Source organism: Galeopterus variegatus, unplaced genomic scaffold, assembly GCF_000696425.1.
Source record: "Galeopterus variegatus unplaced genomic scaffold, G_variegatus-3.0.2 Scaffold912, whole genome shotgun sequence".
Taxonomy (NCBI): Eukaryota; Metazoa; Chordata; class Mammalia; order Dermoptera; family Cynocephalidae; genus Galeopterus; species Galeopterus variegatus.
The window spans coordinates 323,640-346,601 of record NW_007727023.1 but is presented as its reverse complement, the minus strand read 5'-3'; the positions used below and the strand labels follow the sequence as shown (position 1 = coordinate 346,601).

Below are 22,962 nucleotides of genomic sequence, written 5' to 3'. Positions count from 1 at the left end.
AAAAAAAAAAAAAAAAAAAAAAAAAAAAAAAATGAGCCTGCCCATTTCTATGTAAGAGAATAACTATCTTTTAGAACAGAATGATGATAATGTTATTTGTAAATTAAAGGAGTTTAGCTAGATGATATGACTGAACCCTAAGATTCCCCTCAGTTCTAACATTCCATTAAATCTGTTGAAAAGAATCTGGGAAAGTTTTATATGGTCTATTAATCCTTAGTTTTTTGCCAAACTCTAGGAATTTGTGTGATCTTAACTTTTTAGTTCACGAACACTCAAGGGCTTCGTGTCTGTGTCTCTGATTGCTATATGTCAGCTTTGTACAATCTTGTTATTTCCCAGGTGTTATTCTGATAGGTTAAATAAGAGGAAATTCCATTAACATTAAGTCACATTATTATGAAACTGCAAAGTTCAAGGAATTCTAGCTGGTGCTATAAAAAATATAAGATATATTCCCTGACTTCAAGGAGCTTCCCATCTAGTTGGAGTGACAAGATTATCACTAATAACATGAATAACAGTTTCTTAAGTAGCTTCTATAGTCTGGACAATGGGTGAATCTATGTACATGTGTTACTTCCAATCCTCATGACATTCTGGAAGAGTAGCTATTATTTCTCTCATTTATGGAAGAAACTGAAGCTGTGAGTGGAGAAGCAATTTGCCTCTGTACCTCAGTTAATAGCAGGCAGAGTCATAATCCAAACTTGAGTAGGCAAGGATCTGAAACCTTCTTCACTAAGCTACACTGCTTTACATACAATCATTTGAAAATAAAAAATTTAAATATAGAGTTAAGTGTATCCTTGTGTGGTCTTGACTGTAAGTTTATAGGAGTCAGAGTGAGGTTTGGATTGTTGTAAAGGAGCAGAAAGGGAATGCTAAGCAACAAACAATCAAATACACAAAAAACCACAAGCAAAGGCACAAAGGCAGGTATAAATACGATAAATATGGCATTTTTGATGGACAGTGACAAACCCAGCACCTTACTGGTATCACGAGCTCTATCCCTTCTGGGTGCTGGCGCAAGACTAGATGAAGTGCCAACCAGGAAGGTGGCAGGGCAAGGTCCTGGGGTTTGGTTTGTTTGGGCAGAAAATTACCCGAATTGAGTACATGTGGGAAGATCCAGGGAATGGAAATAGGGCATATCCTAGGGAATACCGACGTTTCAAGACAGGAAAGCCAAGTTTTGTAATTGAGTCCAACATGCAAGCATGAGAATGAAATCACTCAACAAAGACAAGCAAGTTAGAAGCCCAGGAAACTCTGGAAAAGAGTAGGAAGTAAAGAACAAGAGCAATATGAGAGAGACTCTCCAGGACCATTACTGTGGAGCTGGAAAGACAAAGCCTTACTTTAACTGGCTGTTGATATCGATTATGCTAATCTGACTCAAATGAACATGATGTGGGAAAACAACTGGAGTGTAACATTAGTGTTTGGATTTAGTGGGGCAAAAGGATAGAAGAGTAGTGAGATGGCAAAATTAGAGAGGACCTCGAAAACCAAAAGAGTAGACTATATGGCAAGCAACAGAGAACCATTTAAGACTCTAACCCAGAAGAGCATATGATTAAAGCATGGCTAAAAATAATCAATCTGGTAGTAATATCTAGTATGGATAACCCCAGGTATAAAGCCAAGAGATAAATTGGGAGGGTGTTGCAGCAATCCAGTGTGAGGCAGCAGGTTAGAATGGTAGCAGTAGGAAAGGAGAAGAGACAACTACTATAAAAACAACAACAACAACAACAACAAAAACTGGAAGGAAAAACTGATAAAAACTGATTAGAAAAATTACATCACTAGTTTTTAATTTTTTCTTGGTCATTAACTCCTTAGATTAAGTTTGTTCCAAGGGCAACTTGCTTTAGCATCTGGAGGAGGGTCATTAAAAAAGCAACTGTTTCATAATTTCTGGTGGTTCAAGAATCTGGGGGTGGGGAGGGTGGACATTCACAGTCTAACCACCAGGATGTGGTGGGGGCCCAATGTGGCCCTGGGCATCCCGAAGCACAGGCCACAGATGAGCCCGCAAGAAGCTCCTGGCCTAGTGGGTGGATGACCCCAAATTCATGGGGAGTTGGTGAGGGCTGAGTCTACAATTCACAGAGGAGATTCTCTCCTGGGGAAGCTGGGGGTCAGTCGAGTATCGCAGAGGCTGCTGTTTCCTCCCGAGGCAGAGAGGGCAGGAGGGCTATGGTGAAGCAGTTTGCTTTCCCACTTTCCAAGGTGATCATTCTGTTTCTCTCTCCACAAACCTCTCATCCCTTTTTACTCTCAGATGATGACCTATATCTGTGACCTCTTCACACATAAAACAGAGCCATCGAAGGAATACTCTTCCATGGCTCAGCTTCAATCACGCGTATTACTTGTCATACTCTCATTTGTCCTGTGCCCTCTTTTCCTAAAACAGAAGAAAAGTGTCTGTTTCTATAAACAGCTTCTCCTGTTCATAGACCTTATCCCCATTTCTTTTTCGCCTTTTTAATAATCTTTTTCTTCTTCATCTCAGTCTCTTCCATCTCTATTAAATCATTACCATCAGCATTTCTCATCTTAAAAAACAAAGCAGGGGGCTGGCCAGTTAGCTCAGTTGGTTAGAGCATGGTGCTGATAACACCAAGGTCAAGTGTTCAGATCCTCATACTGGCCAGCTGTGGGGAAAAAATTAAAAAAGAAAGAAAATCTCCCCTGGACCCCACATCCCCCCTCCACATATGCCACCATCTCCTTGTTTTTCTTCATAGCAAAACTCTTCAAACAAATTATTTGCATTTTTCTCATTTCCCTTTCACTCTAAAACCTACTCAGGTTGGCCTACATTCCCACCCTGTTGCTCAAACTACTTATGTCCAGGTTGCCAGCAATCTTAAAGTTGATAAATCCATTTAGAAACTTTTCTGTCCTCATCTTCCTTGAACTCTCCATTCAGCACAGCTGACCACTCTGTCCCTGAAACACACCTCATCCAGTCCATCACTAAGCTCTATCAGTTCTACATCCAAAATCTAAACCCTCAACTGTTTCTGTCTCTATCCCCACTATCCCAGCTCTGATCTTCAGCATCTCTCATGTGGACTACTGCAATAGGTTCCTAACTTGTATTCCTGTATGCTGTGCTACAACAAGGCTAATGTCGGAATCCTGTTGACATAGCCAATTATAGGACTACTGGACCACACTAGTTGTCAGGCTCTTTTACCTGCCAGTAATCCTGCACGGACTGGGCTGATTGTTGAGCTAGGGCTGGGCCTGGAGCTCCCAGACCCATCAAGCCCCTTCACAGACTGGGCCACAAACCCCTCATATGCCAGGCTGGGTCACCAACCCCATCATGCAGGTCTATGAGCTAGGTAACCAGCCAAAAGGTCCTTGGAGCCGTAGGTTGGAAAGCATGTCTGCACCAGGCAGACGCTCAAGGCAGACACCCAACCGCCTGCTTCCCTCAAACTCCTGTCTACACTCTCTCTCTCCTTCTCTCTCTCTCCTTTTCTCTCTCTCTCTCTCTCCTTCTCTCTCTTTCTCTCTTGGAACACAAGAATAGCAACCAAACTAAAGATACATTGGTGCACATGCAACTAACCACACACACACACACACACACACACACACACACACACACACAAAATTTGCTTACAAAGGAAGCTGAACCACACCCAACTGGACCCAAAGTGAGAACCCTGACCAAACTATTCTATTTTCCCAACACTGTATAAGGGGTATTTTTCAATGGTGGCTGACTAGCATCTGAACCCCGTTTCAATTAAATCTCCACTTTATGGGTGATGGTGGAGGCAGTATCTAATTCCCATTATAGATGCTAAAATCCGAGATTTTCTCCTTGGCTTTTCTGGCATTATGGTACGGGTACATGATGTAGGCTTGACCTGGTTTTTAATCTGGACCTGGTGATGCAAAGAAGCAGTGTCAGAAGGCCAGTGTTCAGGGCTGGTTCTGTTAATAGCAGTGTTGAGTGTTCAGTGGACTGGTTCTGTGTTGCGACTGTGCCTGTGGTTTTGGCTTTGTTCTTGCCCTTTTTCTAAGTCTGGTTCTCGAGTTTTCTGAGTGACTCTGTGAACTACCCAGTGTCCATTCAATAATTTCAGTCAGAGTAGATTTCTGTTGCTTGTACCTAACATCCCCACTCGATACATTTTACCTCTATGCCTGTTCCCCACCCATTCTCTCACACAGCAGGCAGATTAAAGAGAGTTGAGATGTCAGGAAGCAGAGACAGCATGTTTAGGTAACATGGTAGGATGCAGAAGTGGGAATTGACAATAGTATTTCTTATGAGGGGCAAGATGATGAACTGGTTGTGAATAGTAAGATGTAAGAAAGAGTCCAGACTCACTCCCAAGTCTCTGCCTTGAGCAATCAGTGGTATGAGATGATTTTTGCTGAGATGGAGTATATAGGAAGAGGAGGAGAGTTTCGTTTGGGGGGAGCAACAGAGGTGATAAGTTTAGTCTGGACACACTGAATTCGAGGTGACTCTAAGATGCCCACGCGGTCATATCTAGTTGGCAGGTGGACAGGAAGCTTTTGATGTCTCCTACTTCCCGCACAGCTGTTTCCCATTGTGGACAGCACCTTCTTCATCTCTGATTTAACTGTCAATACAAATTCATCATTTTCCTTCTCGTTCACTCCTTTTCTAATACGATTCTGAATGTATTCCCTTTTGATGGTATCTTTACTATTATTATGGGATTTGGGAAGAATCTGGTGCTAGAAAAATAGAAAATAAAAAAGAGCAATTTACTTCTCCTTGCCTAGTTCCCATTGTAAAGGTATTTTTCCCTTTGTAATTAACAAGTAATCTGTGGGGCGATATTTGCAGACCAGGTAGATACCTTATTCCCCCAACAATACATGTGTTTCATGCAGTGGTTTTAATGTTTATTGATGATCCTTGTCTGAATCAAAAATATTATATTGAGGGCTGCAAAATGATAATTTCCTAATTCAGTCATTTCATCTATATTTATTAATTGACATTCTTCTGAAAAGAAGGGCTTTCCCTTTTGTGGAAATTTAAAATGTTAACTTACAAAAGCTTTAAAATGAGAAAGGAAATTGTATGAATTTAGTACACGATTTTTTTATATTGCAAACTTTACCTTACTCTGTGATTTTTTAAAACATAAGCACTTATTTAAAAACATATCTGTAATTTAGTTAATTTTTAAGTCACACTAGCAATCACAGATAGAAGCTGCCATCCCTGCCCTGTCAAGCTAGCCTCATTCTTCTCTAAATTTGCAAAATGATTAAATGGGGTTGCAAAAGATGAGGCAAGTTAAAACAAACAGAATAGCTTTGCTACAGTTTGGAAAAAGAACTAAGGATAGCTAGGTCACCCTGCCATGCAAATATTTGTACTGTAAATGCAACTCAGGAGAATAACAACTTTTTCGTGTTGTTGGATAAATACAAATTAGTGTGGAATGAAGGAGTTGCCCTCACTCCTTTCCTATCCTCACTCCTGCTTTGGGAAGGGAGGTTCTTTTAATATGCTGAGAGGCAGTTAAAATTCAAATTAACTAGAGAAACGTTTCCCATCTGAATTCTCTAAGTCCTGAGGTATATCCAATGCTAGACACAAGCAGAGGGTACTAAGTCTTCATAAGGGAGGAAAACAGGGCAAGACGGGACTGGAGAGTGTCCATCTGAAGCGACCTGGATATGAACAGAGACGGAAAAATAAGTGTTCTGCACCATTCTCTGGATTTTCTGAGTATTTTTGATGGCTACTAATAAAATCGATTTTATTAGCACACAGTGATTTGACAACGTGATCCAACCTGAATACCATTGCAGACTTTGAAAGGTGACAGCAGTGAGGTTACAAATAAATCCAAGCTTCTGGTGGAAGAAGAAAAGAAATGTTTGTCAAACCAAACAAAAATAATAGAACTGAACATTAGCAATGTACACATTCCAAACTATAAATATCATATGAACTTCATTACAGATGGATACAGCCTCTTTTTTATTTTAATGCAGCTCTTCGGGAATCCTGGCTTTCTACAACTCCAAGGGCTGCCTTTTGTGTTGTGTAACTCGTGGGAGCGAGAGGAGCATCATTCACATAAGTGAGTGTGAATGGTGCCCCCTGTTGGAAGTCACCTGAATTTCCTATTGAGGTGAAACCATCTCTGCTTTAAGGAAAAATTCAGTGTCTAAAGTGGATTATAATAAAGTCCCTCTTTCAGCTTTAGTTTCTCCACTCCAGATTATTGCGCCAGCCATACTGAACTACTTAATGTTTTCATACTACTAATGTTTTGTTCCAGCCACACTGAATTAGTTAACATCCAGCTTATTGCCAAACCCCTTTTTTCCCACCTCCTGGGGCTTGCACAAGTTGTTTTCTTTGCCAAATTCTTCCCCACTCCCCTACTCATTGACTAAATTCTCCTCTGTCGGGCCTAGGATGAGACATCACTTCTTCTGGGAAAACTGTCCTTAACAAGTTGTTTTCTTTGCCAAATTCTTCCCCACTCCCCTACTCATTGACTAAATTCTCCTCTTTCGGGCCTAGGATGAGACATCACTTCTTCTGGGAAAACTGTCCTTAATAATAAAATAACTAAAACATACTGAGAATTTACTATGGGCTAGGCACTGTTCTAAGTTCTTTCACATACATGAACTTTTATCATTATCAGAAAAACTGTAGGAAGCAGGCATGATTATCCCCATTTCATAGACGAAGAAACTGAGGCACGGATTGAGGGAATTTCTAAAATAGTATTATAAAGATGGACCACGTGTGGTGAAGAAAGGAAAAGATAGGAGGGAATAATAATGAGAAAATGGCAAGAACAAGGGACTGGAGGACACAAGGAAGTTCAGAATTATGCTGGGATGGGGATCTTTCGAGCAAGCACTTTGCTGAGATTAGAGGGTTACAGTAAAGGAGACTCAGTGAGTGCACTGGAGATTTCCGGAACTAGTGCAGCCACTGATGGTCCAGGGCATACTTTGGAAATGGGAGGCTGGAATGAAAGGTGTCCTCGCTTAAAAGTAAAAATAAAAATAAAAAAAAGCAGTGTATTTTCCTAGCATGCAGCACAGTATCTGCTAAATTCTCTTAAAATATCTGCTGAATATATGTATTGAATGCAGCACTTTTAGGCAAATCCGAACTGAAGTCTCTGCAAATGTTTCTTGCTTTAGCTTTCCTGGACCAGCCAGAGGAATACTCTCTGCCCAGGATTCACAGCTGGTCTCGCTTCCTTAACCTCAGGTGGCAGCTGGAGCCCAAACTGCGTCCGCCCTGAACTTCCGCCACGTCCGGCCGGCCTGTTCGGTCCCCGAAGAAGAGAATCCACCTCAGAAATAGCCATGCAAAGAGAAGCGTGCTACGAGGCACACAAGATCAAGGCCAGCAGCAGAAGTGGGGAAGGCTGGTGACAGCGCTCCGTCCGTCCCTCGGGTCGTCCTCTGACCCAGACCCCCAAAGAGCGTGTCTCGGAGGGAGGTGTCCACAGCTTCGCCTCCGAGAAGAGAAAGGCCCTGCGGACAGCTGCCGCAGGCCCCCCCGCTTCCCGCAGGCCCCGCCCCCCAACTTCGCCAGCGTCGCGACCGGAGAGCAAAGGCTGGAAACCTCGCGGGCAAGGTCTCCCTAAACCCGCGCGCCCCAGCGGCCGAGGCGGCCAAGGCGGCGGGAAGCTTCTCCCCGCCCCCCAACCGCCCCGAGGAGGGGCGTGGCCGAGACAGGCCCCGCCCACGCCGCGCGCGCTGCCCCTCGGCAACCGGCACAACACAACAAAATGGCCGCCGCGCCTCCGGGAGCCTGAGGGAAAGAACTCGCGCGTCTCTGCCTCGCCTCGTTCCGCGGGGCTGCCCGGCTCGGCTCGGCTCCTCGGCGGTGAGTAGCAGACCTGGTCGAGGCCGTCCTCTGGCGTCCGGACCCTGGTATAGGGGCCGGCGGCAAAGGCGGGAAGGCCCGGACCGAGCGTGGGGTGGGCCGGCTCGGGGTGGATTCGGGGCGGGGGCCTGTGTCTGGGAATTGGGATTGGATGGGAAGGAGGGGAGGGCCCGGAACGAGCGTGGGAGGTGGTTGACGGAGCGAGGTTTGCAGGAGAAGGTGTGAGGAGGGCGGGGGCAGGTGTGGAAGTTGCGGTGCGGCGACGAGAAGGATGGGGGTCCCCTCCTTCAGGGAGGGGCTGGCGGTGGCAGGTGACGGTGGAATGACCGGGATAAAGGATGGTGGTATCCTGAGGGGTATCACGGGATCGGTACGGTACGTGCAGAAAGATGAGAGTTACGATGTTGGGACGAAACGCTAAAAGAAGGGGAAGAGCAAATAGTCTTAAGGGATGAAGGGATTTTGAAGCCGAACAGACGTGGGATCAATTCTCGATTCTGCCACCTTGTGATACTTAACTGCGTCTGTGACTCTGGGCATGTTCCTTAACCTTTTCCTCATTTGTAAAAATAATTACTAATCACTTTTGAGTGTTCGCCGTGTGTCAGGTGCAGTTCTAAGTACTTTGCATACATTAACTCATTTAGAATTTAAAATAATTTGTGTGAGGTTATGGTCTCCATTTAAAAAGTGACGGCACTAAGGTTAATTAATTTGCCTAATGTCACCGTTAGTAAGTGGAAAATCAAGATTTTAACTCAGGCTCTCTGGTTCCAGAATCTAAGTTCTTAACTGTTGGTGATACATTGCTACTTATAAATGAGATTAATAATTCTGATTTTATACAGCATCTGTGAGGATTTAATCTCGGTAATATGTTTAGTGTTTGGCACAGTCCTTAAGTATTATTGTTTACAGAACAACAGAGTCCCTGCTCTTTTGTAGTTTATAGTCTAGAAGGAGAAATGGGCAGTGATCAAGTAGTTTTATAAATAATTATTTAATTCCAACTGCTATAAATGTAATGAAAGAGACTACTTGGTGCAGAGACCATGTATATTAGGGAGATACAATCCTTTTGTGCATCTTGAGTGTAGAATCCCTGCCTTCTCAGCTGTGGATTCTTAGAGCCTAGCACAGTTCTTGGCACATAAAAGCTGCTCAATAAAATTGAATAACTAAATTAATGAAAAGGGATGGGAAGCTTGGGTTTTAGGGTATCCGAATAGAATGAGAGAGACGGGAGAGGGGAAGTCAGGATGTTAATAGGGTGGAGAAGGACACAGGGGCCAGGGTGTTAGAATAGAAAGGCAAGTAGGTAGGCATGCTATGAGAGGAGTTCTGGATGGTTTGTGTTTTGAGAATTTGGAGAGAAGACTAAGATGCAGGATATAAAATAATTGCATTGCATAAAAACATTGGATACTTTCTTAAGCCAAAAAATTTTTTTAAGTATGAAGTATGTAGCACACACTGTTATTCCAATTTTGTAATCTTCTATCATGCTACTGGATGGAGAAGGATGTAAAAAAGTGGGACTGGGCTCTGTTCCTCCCCTCTTTCACTTTTTAAATTTCTTGCCTTTATGAAAACTACATGCTATAGTGTATGTCATCCATTAACCCATTTAACTCAGTAATAAATAAAATTTTACCTTTTTAAGTAGATGCCTCTTAGTTCCTCTCATGTTTGAGTATTATTTAGAAGGAAGCAATCAATTCTGCAACAGCTAACACCAGCTGGGTGTCCTCTAATTCAGCTCAAGTCTGATCCGACACTATCTACCTGGAGATAGCATCAGATCCCACAGGCTGAGGGCTCAGTCCCACAAGACTGCCCCCTACTTCTGATTCCAATCACAAGCCCCAGGTTGTTTTATCTGTGCTTCTGACCAACTGCCTATAAATTGGAAGTCCCACTATCCCCTCCTTGGGTTTGATTAATTTGCTAGAGCGGCTCACAACTCAGGGAAATACTTATGTAAACATATTATAAAGGATACAAATGAAAAGCATGGGGCAAGGTATGTGAGAAGGGCATGCCCTCCCAGGGAGTGCCATTCTACAGGTACTGCTACATGTTCGGCTATCTGGAAGTTCCCAGAACCCAGTTTTTTTGGGTTTTTATGTAAAATTCATTACACACGCATGACTGATTAAATCAATGGCCATTGGTGATCAGCTCAATTTTCAGTCCCCTCCCTTTCCCGGAAGGTTGAGAAGTAGGGCTGTAAGTCCCAATCCTCCAATCATAGCTTGGTCTTTCCAGTGATCAGCCCCCATCCTGAAGTTTCCTAGGGTGGCCAGTCAGTCAACTCATTAGCATATAAAAAGACACATCACTTTGGAGAGTCCAAGGATTTTAGAAGTAATATGCCAGGAAATGGGACAAGACCATATATATATATATTTCACAATATCACAGTTACTAAAAGATTTTTTTTTTACGGCAGAATGATGTGATATAAGACAAAAATTGTTTACCATGCTTTTGAAATTAGGACAGAAATCCTTGTGGCAATGGCATAAGAGAGCAGTTATGTGAATTGGGGGGAAATTTTTTTGACACATGTATATAGTTTAATATGAGAAAATAAAGGAAAAAGTACAGACAGGTATAAGTTAGTAGTTTAAAGTAGCAAATTAGGATATTGGAACAAGGCAGTTGGCGATATTGTAATGTATGACTGTGAAATAATACCAACTTTTTAAAAACAAATGTGGCAGGTTTTTGTTTCCTTCAAATTCGTCACCTTAAGAGGCCAGATCATAATTTCAGTGATCCTATCTTGTATAAAATTTTCTGGTTTTCCTTCAGGAATTGTTTTTATGGTGTATGTCATCCATTAATTCAAGTCATTAAGTGGCTTTCATTTATGGTCTGTTTTGTGTAAAGTGTCATGCTAGGCCCTAGAGAACAAAGCAAACATAATCTGGACTCCAGAAAACTCAGTCAGACAGATATAGATACAGATATTTGAGGCTGGTCAGTAAGGGGATCCAATCTCTTGACCTTGATCTTATAATAATGTCAGTCAACTATATTGAAGAGCATGGGTTTTGGAATCAGATCAGGATTCAAGTCTTGGCTTAACCAATTATTTATAGAACTTTGGACAAATTATTTAACCTCTTCATCTGTAAAATGGGAAATTACACCTATCTCATAAGTAGTTGTATTCAGTTCTTTCAATGTGATACATATATAAAGAGCTTATCACAATATTTGGTACATGATTAGCCCTCAGTAATTATTAGCGCCTAGCATTATATTCTTTAGAATTAACTTTAGTGGTAGCAAGTCATCATCTTTTCAGGGAGGATTTGATTTTTGGAAGTAGCCAAAATTCATTTGGAATCAAGTTTACTGAATCAGGGTAGTGGTGATGGGTCCGATTTTCTTATGAGACTTATAAATTAGTTCTGAAAGAAGGAGCCAAAGAAATCCATAAATGGCTTGGGCAAGATCATCATTCCTAGAATTACTATATGGTCATTAAAAGGTATTTCATTGGCTAAATGCTGGTTAATTGATTGAATATATTAATGAATTATATTAATGGAAACTCTCCTTTATATAAACTGTCTGTATATGCTCCAGCCATTTAAAAAATAAGTTTCTTTAGAATCTCAGCCTGTATAATAATACCCATATGCCCGTGAAGTTGTATATTAATAGACATGGGAAAAACCCAAAGTGTTTTTCCTCCTGTCACACACACAAGTATTCTTCTCTTATAGTACTTATGTTATCAGATGTGTGGGGGTTGTTTCTCCACACACTAAGCACTTCTCCAGGGGACACCAGCTGGGTATCTTCTTATTCAATTCAGTTCTGACACTATTTGTCGGGGGATAGAGTCTGATCCCATGGGTTAAGGACTCATTCTCACAAGACTGCCACCCATTTCAAATGCTAATCACTAATCACAAGTAGTAGGTTGTCACCTCTACTTCTGGCCACTAGCTATAAATTGGGTCTCCCACTACTTTCTCCTTGGGTTTGATTAATTTACTAGAATAGCTTACAGAATTCAGGGAAATAGTTTTCTTAACATTTATTCATTTATTATAGAGGATATTACAAAGGATACAGATGAAACAGCCAGATGGAAGAGATGCATAGAGCAAGGCATGTGGGAAGGGGCACGAGGCTTCGCCTCTCCAGCATGCCATCCTCTAAGTACCTCCATGTGTTCAGCTACCCAGAAGCTCTCTGGTCCCTGTCCCTTTGGGTTTTTAATGGAGTCTTCATTACATTGGCATAATTAATTACATCATTGGCCATTGGTGATCAACTCAACCTTTAGCCCCTCGTCTCCTCCTTGGAGGTTTGGGGGTGGAACTGAAAGTCCCAACCCACTAATCATGCCTTGGTCTCTCTGGTGACCACCCCTCATCCTGAGGCTATCTAGGGGCTACCAGTCATCTTATTCACACACAAAAGACACTCTCATGTGTCTGGAGATTCCAGAAGTGTTAGGAGCTGTGTGATAGGAAACAGGAAGAAGACCAAATGTATACATTGAAAGAAAAACTTTTGACAAGGTAAATTTAACAGTGTAATTGGGCAAAGAACAGTTCACAAATTGGGCAGCCCTCAGAACCAGAAGAGGTTCAGAGAGCTCTGCTCTGCAACATGGGAAGGCAGCATTTAGGGACAGAAAAGGGAACTGAGGTACAGAAACAGCTTGATTGGTTATAGCTGGGGCATTTGCATTATTTGAACATGGTCTGATTAGTTGGCTGTCTGTGATTGACTGAAACTTGACAGCTGTGATTGGCTGAGACTTGGCTATTCGTTACAAAGTGTACTCCAAAGTTAAGCTTTCAGTTACTTTACCTAACAAGTTAGGTGGCAGTTAGTTAAGTAGATACTCAAAGTACACAGCTAGCCTTAGGCCAAATTTAGTTTATCATATATATTTCACAATGTCATATATATGAAGATGTTTACATATCACTCCATTACAATATCCCTTTCTAATATCAATTTATATGGCATTAAGACTTGAGCTACCCCAATCCTTGGATTGAGAACTACTTTAGCTGGCCTTACAACGGCCCACTGAGTTCCCCTTTGCCCTAGCTGGTGGGGAGGAGGCCCTAGCATGAGATGTTGCATTCCTAGCTGGGCAGAGGTAGTGCCCCTAGTATAGTGAACCATTCAGTCACCCCCAGAACAAGAGGTGTTCCTAGACTGGTCAGTGTAAGGCTCACCTTCCTGCCCCCCAAAGTGGTTTATTGTTGGAATGAGAAGAGAGCCAGGTTCTGAGTATATGAAAACATTGAGATCCTAGAAAACTTTGAAAGCACCCAAAATAACTGATCAAGAGCCCCAGATGCCTTTTAGGCTGGAAGGGGAATGAATTGCAGTGTTGCACCCGAAAGAAGAAAATGGTTGGAAACTGAATGTTCATTCGTGACCCACACAACCTTAATAAATGCATCAGCTATCTCTACAAACACTTTAACTGACATGGGAAGTACTGGTAGAAGAGAGAGCTGGGAACTGTGAAAGAAGTACATGTATCACCCTGGAGAAGGGGAACAGTACTTTTTCCTATGAGGAAAGGTCTGTGTATGCTCTCTCTAATAAAATGGGGCTTCTTCGGAATCAGACATCCACACTTTCATTTTTCTCTAAATGCTGTTTCTACTCATTCATGTAGACTATGAAGTCTGACTCATCCCTGAGTCGTAGGGTCTTAGGCTTGAACTTTAACACTTGCCCTTTACGGCCTAGCTATACCTATGGCCTTTAAAAAAAAAAGATGGTGAGAGTACTTATCATTGGCACTTTTTGACATTGAAAGTGGTAATTTTTAATTGCCCCATAATGCAGTTATGTTAAAAGCATTTCTAAAGACCCTTCCTCCCTGGAATGAAATGTAATATAAAAATGCAATTATACTTCTGCACTACTGTCATCAAAAATACTTATTAAGTATCTTCTCTGAGTGGGAACTATAGGAAAAACAAAAAAGATGTAAGCTGTCCTCCCCATTTTGATATGATGCATTAAGTGCCAATGAGTGGTATTGATGGGGGATACTAGCCTGACTGGTCATCAGAATCATCTGGATAGTTTAACATTTCAAAAGCCTGGTCCCACCCCCTAAAAATTGTGATCAGTAAAGCTAAGCCGAGTCTTGGGCATCTACACATTTTGTTTTTAATAATTTTAAAAATTATCCATAAAAAAATGAAAACTACTTTAATCTAATATCCTATTTCACTAAACTTTTTTCTCTAAAAAGTAATTTGTGTTTTGCCTTCATATTTTAACAGCGAGAGTAGGGGAAATACAGATATTTAGCAAAAGTAGGATCATTGTTAATGCAGCCTTGCTCAAGATCTATACCTCTTAATAAGATTTTTTTTGTCTAAAAGTTAGTCAAATCTATAATTTTTGCATCATTTTTAGACAAAATGTATTTATAAGAGCAACCATATATCATGACATCTTTTTTGCATAAGCCTAATCTTGCAAATTGGGACTCTTGGTGTTGAGGACTAATACTGTTTATGAAGACTGTCATCATTACTATTGCTAATAACGACTTGCTAAGCAAGTCATTTACCATTCTGAGCCTTAATTTTCTTATATGAAAAATAAAAGAATTTGACCAAGGTCCCTTTCATCAATAAATGCTTTAGTTCCTTCTGGAATACATACACTTCAATAAAATTTGTTTTGTGGACAAGCAATTGTAGGCACTGGAGTTTGGAGTGACCAGATGTCTTTCGTACAGCATGAGATGAGATGAACATGAGTGAATTCCAGAAATATAATGTTTAGCAAAAGAAGGCAGATTTAAAAGACATTGTATGATTTCATTTATGTAAAGTTCAAAAATAGTTTTAAAATCTCTGGTGTTGGCAGTCAGGATAATGATTACCCATGTGTTGGTGGTTAGTGACTAGAAGGGGGCTCGAGAGGGCCTCTGGGGTTCTGATCATATTCTGTTTCTTCATCTAGATGCAGTTTACATACCTTGTACTCACTGTATAGAAATTCATTGAGCTGTACACTTATGATTTGTACATTTTGTATATGTTATACTGCAATAAAAGCATACTCACATATACATACAGTGAGAGAGAAAGAGGGAGTACACATATGTGAGACCACACTATTGAAAGTATAATTTCTAAACAGATTGACTTCTAGTTGTAAGATGTTAGGTACATTCATACCTTCGAGCTTCTGGGAATTCAGAGATTATCCCTCCACTCATGGATATTGCATTCTGGGCAAGCAAAAAATATATAGTAGAATAAGGTCTCTGATAGAGGTATATTCATTGTGATAAGCAGGGAGAATTAGTTCTACCTGAAGGAAGTGGATTTCTGAAAAGCCTTCACCAATAAAGTGACATTTTGGTTGGTAGAGAGGTAGAAGAAGACACTATTTTAAGGAGAGGGAATTTCCTGAGCAAAAACCCATGATATGGTCAGGTAATGATAAAAAAGATGACTAGAGTATAGGGTGGATGGTAGGGAGGGATAAGAGATTAGGCCAGAAAGTTAGGTCCAGATTGTGATAAGTTCCGTGTATGGCACTGAAATGTTTAGACTTACAGGCAGTGGGAACCACCAAACTTATTTTGTTTTTATGAGGTAAGTGGATCAAAGATAAAGGATGGATTAAAGGTAAGGCAAAAGAGGATTGAAAGGAAGCTGGTTAGGAGAGTATCATAGTCTAAGCAAGAGATGATAAATGTTGGATCTAGGGCAGTAGCTATGAAGATGGATAGAGATGAATTTAGAAATATTTCAGAGGCAGAATGAAAATCTTGATGGGTGAGAGAGAGGAACGAGTGGAAGATAAGTCCATTCATTTATTCATTCAGCAAATTATTGAGTTCCTGCCAGATGGCAGACACTATGCTAGACTGGGGAGACAGTGGTAAACAGAGAAGCTCTCATGGAGCTTATAGTTCAGTGGGGGAGACAAATGTTAAGCAAAATCACATAAATGTATAATTGCATACTGTGATTGTTTGAGGAAAAAATACAAGTTGATAGAGAATATAGAACTGGGGATTTCACTCAGTCTGCCCTACACTGAAGGCTTTCCTGAGGAAGCAGCAGTTCAGCTATCTCTGAAGGAAGACTAAAAATTAACATGGTGAAAAGAATAGGGGCAAGCATTTGAGGCAGAAGGAATTGTGTGGAGGCCAGTGTGACTGGAGCCCATGGTCGAGGGAATGAATGATGGAGATGAGTCTAGATAGACAGGGTCAGATCATGGGGGACTTTTCAAGTCATAGTAAATATTACAGACTGCTAGATTTACTTTTTAGATAGGTCATTCTGGCTGGCTGATTGTAATGTAGTGATGGAAGAGGAAGGCAAGAGAGCTTGTAGACAGATCAGTTGGAAGCTATTATGGTAGTTTGATGAGGAATTGGATTAGAGTGGATGACAGTGGAAATGGAAGGAAGTAGACTAATTTGAAAGATATTTAGGAGTAAGAACTAATAGGACTTAGTGATTGATTGGGTATGGAAAAAGGGAAGAGGGAGGTGTCAAGAGTGACTTCCAGGTTTCTGGCTTATTCCAGTGAGCACCATTCACTAGTTAGGGAATAATGCAGGAGGAACAGGATAAGCAGAACGTGAAGAAGGAATGGGGTAAATGATAAATTCAGTTTGGACTGAGTTTAGGATACCAATGAGATACTAACTAGGCAATTGGGAATAGGAGTCTGGAGCTCAGAGAAGGGTCAATTGAAGATATACGTGGCATTGGGAGCTATGGGTATGCATTAGATTGTCCGAGGTGAGCATAGAGAGAAACTAGAACGGAGCCTTGAGGACTCTGACATTTAAATTAGGCTGAATAGAGGATTATGGGCCAGCAAAGGAGGTCATGAAGTGGCTAAGGAGGCAAGAAGATACCAGGAAAGTGTGGACTGTTTCAGGAAAGAGGGAGTTCACATCAGTATTAAATACTTCTGGTTGCCAAATATTCACAGCTTCCTGCATTCGAGGGCCTCTTGTGTGTGTGTGTGGAAGGGCCCTTGTGACTAGTTTGGTCCAATAAACTAAGAATAGAATGACAAGTAACACTTCTGGCTGGAGCATGTGTCACTACTAGACCCTCTAGAGGTCTCTTTTCCTCCTGGCGGAGAGTGATCAGTGATATTTGAAATAGTGTCTGCTCCATTGGCTTAGAATAGTATGGGTCCTAGCATCTATAGCCTCTGACTTTGCAACTTTGTAATCTTGAAAGTTCTAGAAATAAATTAATAGTTTCGATAGCTCTAAAAATATTAACTTTATTAAATATACTAAAAACTCTTACAGGATTTGATAGACACCAGCTTGATTCTTGCAATGAAGAAAGGTCCTCAACAAAAATTATTCTCCAAAGCCAAGATGCTGCCGTCATTTCACTCTCCTAGTCCATCATCTCCTATGTCCAATATGAGATCTAGGTCACTTTCACCTTTAATTGGATCTGAGACTCTGCCTTTTCATGCTGAGAGACAGTGGTGTGAACAAGTCGAGATTACTGATGAAAACAATATGCTTTTGGACTACCAACACCATAAAGGTATCACTTTTTAATCTAAAAATTTGTTTGACCACATACTCTTAAATAGAGATGGAAATACTGAGCTTACATTTCTGGTCCAAATGTAACATCTAGTCTGGTACAAACTTGAGCTATTGTTTTTATTGACAGAAATTGTGTAAGGACAGTGAGAGGACTGAGGCTTCTGGGTGAGGGCGAAAATGTCTGAAAGAATTAGGGAAGGGGAGTTTCCAGAAAGAGGAAGCTTTATTTTGTGTGGTAGGAGAGTGCCTTAAAGCTCATACTCCAAAGTTGCCATCCTCCGTGGTTAGGGGGAAGGCATATTTGTTCACTTCAGAGTGGAATGCCTTAATTCAATGTAAAAAAAGTTCTTCGCACTTGGGCTATGCCAGTCTGCTTGTTAGCAAATTGCTTGTCTGTGAATGGACTTATTTCCCCACACATGGGACATATGTATGTTCTACCAACATTTAATTTTTTTCTTAAAAGCATTCTGTTATTCTGAAAATTTATTTTCAAAAGTGTATTATTCTTTGCTAAGTCATAAAATCACAGTCATCAAACTTTATTGATCTGAATATCTGATCAGTTTTTATTAATAAACATTATCAACATTGAATTTATTCTATACCTTTGCTGCCACTTGGTATATGGTTATTTCTAATTTGATAAATATTCTAGAATATTAGTTGTTTCCTTTCCTAGAACAGACCAAATTAAAGAAAAAAATCATTTTATTTTGAACCAAAATAAATTTAATATTAACTTATAAATAAACATAGGGAATCTTTGGCCCATGGTCTGGATCTGAACCTGGGATTAATTTTTTTCTGACTCATAAAGCAAGAACCAAGAGGCAATTTTCTTTTATGGCTGCTTTTGTGAAATGTAGTATGTCTTTAACAATCTTTGACAGCAATGTCCAGGAAGGTCATAAGACAGGATGTACTATCCATCAAGTTAGTACTTCATCTCTATGAAATGTGTTGTGATTCTCTCAATGTAAAACAGCAACAAATTTAGAGTTTTGCACCATTTAATAAAATAGGAAAAGAGGATTTTTAAGAATTTCAGTGTCTCTGAACTTTAGATTGGAATTTTTTTAAAAAGCGAACTGAATAGTGCCAGTTTATTTTTACAGTATGTACTCTTTTTTTTGAAAGCTGGCTGGTGCAGGGATACAAACCCTTGACCTTGGTGTTATCAGTATGCACTCTAACCAAGTGAGCTAACCGGCCAGCCCTATTTTTAAAAACTAAAATGAAGATATTGCTAAAAACTTCAGTGCTGCATATGGTTAAAAGTGCAAGTTGTTTACTACATTAGTCATAAACTATATAACACCAACACATTGTAATAGAAAACTTGATCTCTTTAATTGGAGAAAATAAAACTTAAGATTCCTATCATGTCATTCACAAAAATTAATTCCAGAAGAATGAAGAGCTAAATGAAAATAAAGCAAAACAACAACAACAAAAAAAAAAAACAACCAACAAAAATGCTATGAAAATATTAGGAAAGAATATAGGAGAATATTTTTAAAATCTTAGAAGGGCCTCCGAAGCAAATACTAACCTTAATACCACAAAGAAAAATATTGACCGATTTAGCTTACATAAGATTTAAAAGTTGTGTTAAATGAAAGACATCTTTTAAAAAGGTGAAAGAAAAGCAACAAACCGGCAGTAGTGTTTGCAACATAAGATCTCCTACAACTCAGTAAGAGAGACAACACAATGGAAAACATGCAAAGGATATGAACAGGCAGTTCAAAAAGTACTACAAATGGCCAATATTAACTTGAAAATGTGTTCAATTCATCAATATAAAAGATATGTGAAATAAGACAATAGTTTAATGCCATTTTTCATCTTGTACATCAGAAGGACAAGACTTAAAAAGATTAATTATTTCAGTGTTCAGAAAGTGTGGGAAATGGGTATTCTCATGTTTTTAGTACACATATATTGGCAAAGCATTTTAGGAAGATGGTTTGGTAGTATTTTCAAAATTTCAAATCTTTTTATACTTTGATCAGCAATTGAATTTATACTCACCAACCCAGCAATTCTCTTCCTTGATGTCTATTTTCCTCATATTATTTGCACATGTATACAAAAATGTCAATATAGTAATGTTTATTAAGCATTATTTAAATAGAAAAATTGGAAATAATTAAGTGTCAATAGGGGATTGGTTAAATAAATTGTGGTACAGTATACATGAAATACCAAGTTTTTTTAAAAAAATGAGTTAGAGCTATATGAGGGTACTTTGAAAAGTTCATGGAAAAATAGAAGGAAAAGATGATATTAATCTTGCTGTGAATTTTTTTAAAGACACCTCTTATGTGTTAACATGGAAAAATATCCATGGTATATTCAGTGAAAAAAAGAAATTCTAAAACATTTTGTTTAGTGTGGTCTCAAAATATGTTTAAAAATTCTGTTTTTCTGTATGTGTATATATAAATGTAAGTGAATATAAAGGTCTGGATGTATATACACCAGCTTCTTAACAATTGTTACCTTTGAGCAGTAGAATACAGGGTGATAAGGGTATTGTTACCTTTGAGCAGTAGAATACAGGGTGATAAGGGTATTGTTACCTTTGAGCAGTAGAATACAGGGTGATAAGGGTATTGTTACCTTTGAGCAGTAGAATACAGGGTGATAAGGGTATTGTTACCTTTGAGCAGTAGAATACAGGGTGATAAGGGTATTGTTACCTTTGAGCAGTAGAATACAGGGTGATAAGGGTATTGTTACCTTTGAGCAGTAGAATACAGGGTGATAAGGGTATTGTTACCTTTGAGCAGTAGAATACAGGGTGATAAGGGTATTGTTACCTTTGAGCAGTAGAATACAGGGTGATAAGGGTATTGTTACCTTTGAGCAGTAGAATACAGGGTGATAAGGAGCTTAATGAAGAGAACTTTTTTGTGTTTTGTTTGAAGTTTTTGCTAGAGTATATTCAGATCTTACTCATGTAATTAAAAAAAGGAAATGTGCTGGAGTTTAAAAGTTGCAAAAATATAAGATTAGTACATAGTTACTGTGTGGTTATTATAAGTGAGGCATTATGTTAGACTGTGGAGGTATCTACTCCCACAGATAAATAAACTTAGTTTCTTTTTCTCTTTTTTAAATTTTTATTTATTTATTTTGGTGGCTGACCAGTATGGGGATCCAAACCTATGACCTTGGTGTTACAAGGCTGAGCGCTAACCGACTGAGCTAACCTGCCGGCCCCAAAATAAACTTAGTTTCTGATCTCTGGGAATTTATGACTTACTGTGAAGATTACCTAGGATTAAGAGAAGAAATAGTGAGGCAGAGTCAAAGAGAGTGCCTGAGAGAGGCCAACCCAGTGAAAAATCCTGAAGGAGCTATTGGGACAGGAAAAGATCCAAAAGTATAATGAATGGAGGCCAAAGGAAAGGGGGTGGAATTCAGGGAGAAATGGATGTTTTAAAATATCACAGAATAGTGAAAGAAGAAGAAAACTTAGAAGTCATTTGGATTTGGCAATTAAAAAGCCATTCCTTCTGTTTCTCAAACGCACTGGGTCCATTCTTCTAAGGCCTCTGTTTTTTTTGCTCACTCTGGTGTTCTTTGCCCCCAGATATTCACACAGCTAGCTTCTTGTTATTAAGGTCTCAACTCAGTGTACTTCCTCTGAAGCCTTCTCTTACCACCCAGTCACAATTAGTCACCCTCTCCTCAGTCACTCCCTCTCATTCTTTCAGTCAACAAATATTTGTTTAGCACCCACTGTGTGCCAGGCAGTAGTGCTATAGTATAGAACATAACAGACAAAATTTGCCTTCTTTGTGCCTTGTATTCTGTAAGATTTTGTCTTTATTTTCTTCTTAGTACTGTCCACTATCTAAAAATTTTGTTTGCTTGTTTATTTGTTTATTGTCTGTCTCCATGAATGAGAACAAGGACCTTGTTTTTCTTATTCACACTATATTTTTGGTACATGGAACAACTGCTTGCACATAATCCATGTTTGATAAATGTTGCAGAATAGGTGAATAATGATAATCTTGGAGAGAGAACCATTTTAATACATTGACAAGGTAGATTTATTGCCTTACCAATAAAACAGGAGTGAATGGAAGGCAGAATGAGCAAACATGGTCAACTTTTGTGAGAACATTGGTAGCAAATAAGGGAAATAAGATGGTGGCCTGATAGGAAAATAAGTTTAGCAGCAAGGTGATTTGTTTTACATAGAAGAAATATGAGCATATTGAATGTAGGCTCTTTGCGGCAGGGTGAAATTGTCTAGTTCATTGCTGTATCTCCATTGCCTGGTGCCACACCTCATATGTAGTAAGTGCATAATGAATATCTGTTGGAAAATGACTGCTTTTAAACTTGAGTGGATGATCCAGGAGAAAGAGGCTGAACATGCAAGGGCATTGGGGGAGGAGGTGAATGAGATTATGCAGGAACATAGTACCTACTTCAGTTTAAAAAAGAAGAAAGCCATCTCTTGGAAGAAAGTTGGAGGGGAAATGGGGGAGGCATAGAAAAGTTGAAGTAGAAGGGACAATGGTAAAGGAATTCTTGGCTGTTACTCTTCAGCTTTTTAGCATGTAGGAAGTGTTGACCTCCACTGAGGGGCAAGGAGAGTTTGAAGGCTTGAAGAAAGTTGCAACTCCTGGTCAAGAAGAGCTGCATCAGGGATTGGCCAGGAGAGCAGTAAGAGTTTATTATTCTCTGATGACTGAGCAAAACAACTCCTGATGCTCATACTTAAATGTTGTGCCTCATTTCAAGGCATCCATTGTGTAAAGTATTTATTTATTTGTTTCTGATTAGTATATCGAGAATTTGGAAAAATGTACTAAACTTGAAGTACTGAATCTCAGCTATAATCTAATAGGGAAGATTGAAAAGGTGGACAAGCTGTTAAAATTACGTGAACTCAACTTATCATACAACAAAATCAGGTGAGTGACTACTTCTTTAGATAGCATTGCAGGGTCTTTGTTATAGAGGTAGATTAATGCTATCCATGTTACTGAAAGAATCCTTTGAAACAGCAAGTATTTTGATCCTTATTCATTGATAGTCTGGCCCTTCATATATGATAACTATATGTTCTGGCATTACTAAATACAGAATAATATGTAGCATTATCAAAGAAGGAGATGCATATTTTGAATACCATAGTTTATCTTAATTCCATTTTTGACGGGAAGTTTCCCCGGATATCATCTATGGTTCACTGCCTTATTATATAAAGAATGTTGACATGAAGCAGAATGTTTTTTTTTTTTTTTGTCTTTTTCCGTGTCCGGCAACGGATCGCAACCCTCAGTGTTGCCCCCGCACCAGACCGGGGACCGGCAACGGGACTGCAACCCTCGGCGTTGCTCCCGCGCCTCGCTCAGCCAGTGAGCAGGAACCGGTCCGTATGTGGGATCCGAACCCTCGGGCGGGAGCGCCACCATGCTCCCAAGCGGTGCACTGTAGCAGTGCGCCACTGGGCCAGCCCCAAAACTTG

The 22,962-nt window shown here is 39.9% G+C and overlaps 1 protein-coding gene and 1 non-coding gene across 2 annotated transcripts in view; both read left to right on the top strand.

The window, feature by feature from the left end:
- The first annotated feature begins 2,593 nt into the window (after window positions 1-2,593).
- Window positions 2,594-2,668, top strand: TRNAI-GAU. Its single transcript has one exon. It is a non-coding gene; the product is annotated as a tRNA-Ile (tRNA).
- A 5,575-nt stretch (window positions 2,669-8,243) lies between these two features.
- Window positions 8,244-22,962, top strand: part of CNTRL (centriolin) — an 86,261-nt gene continuing 71,542 nt past the window's right edge. The window contains 4 exon segments of the mRNA XM_008573376.1: window positions 8,244-8,269; window positions 17,208-17,457; window positions 20,399-20,430; window positions 22,275-22,405. Coding sequence (XP_008571598.1) covers window positions 17,238-17,457; window positions 20,399-20,430; window positions 22,275-22,405 — 383 coding nt within the window. The 5' untranslated portion in view covers window positions 8,244-8,269; window positions 17,208-17,237.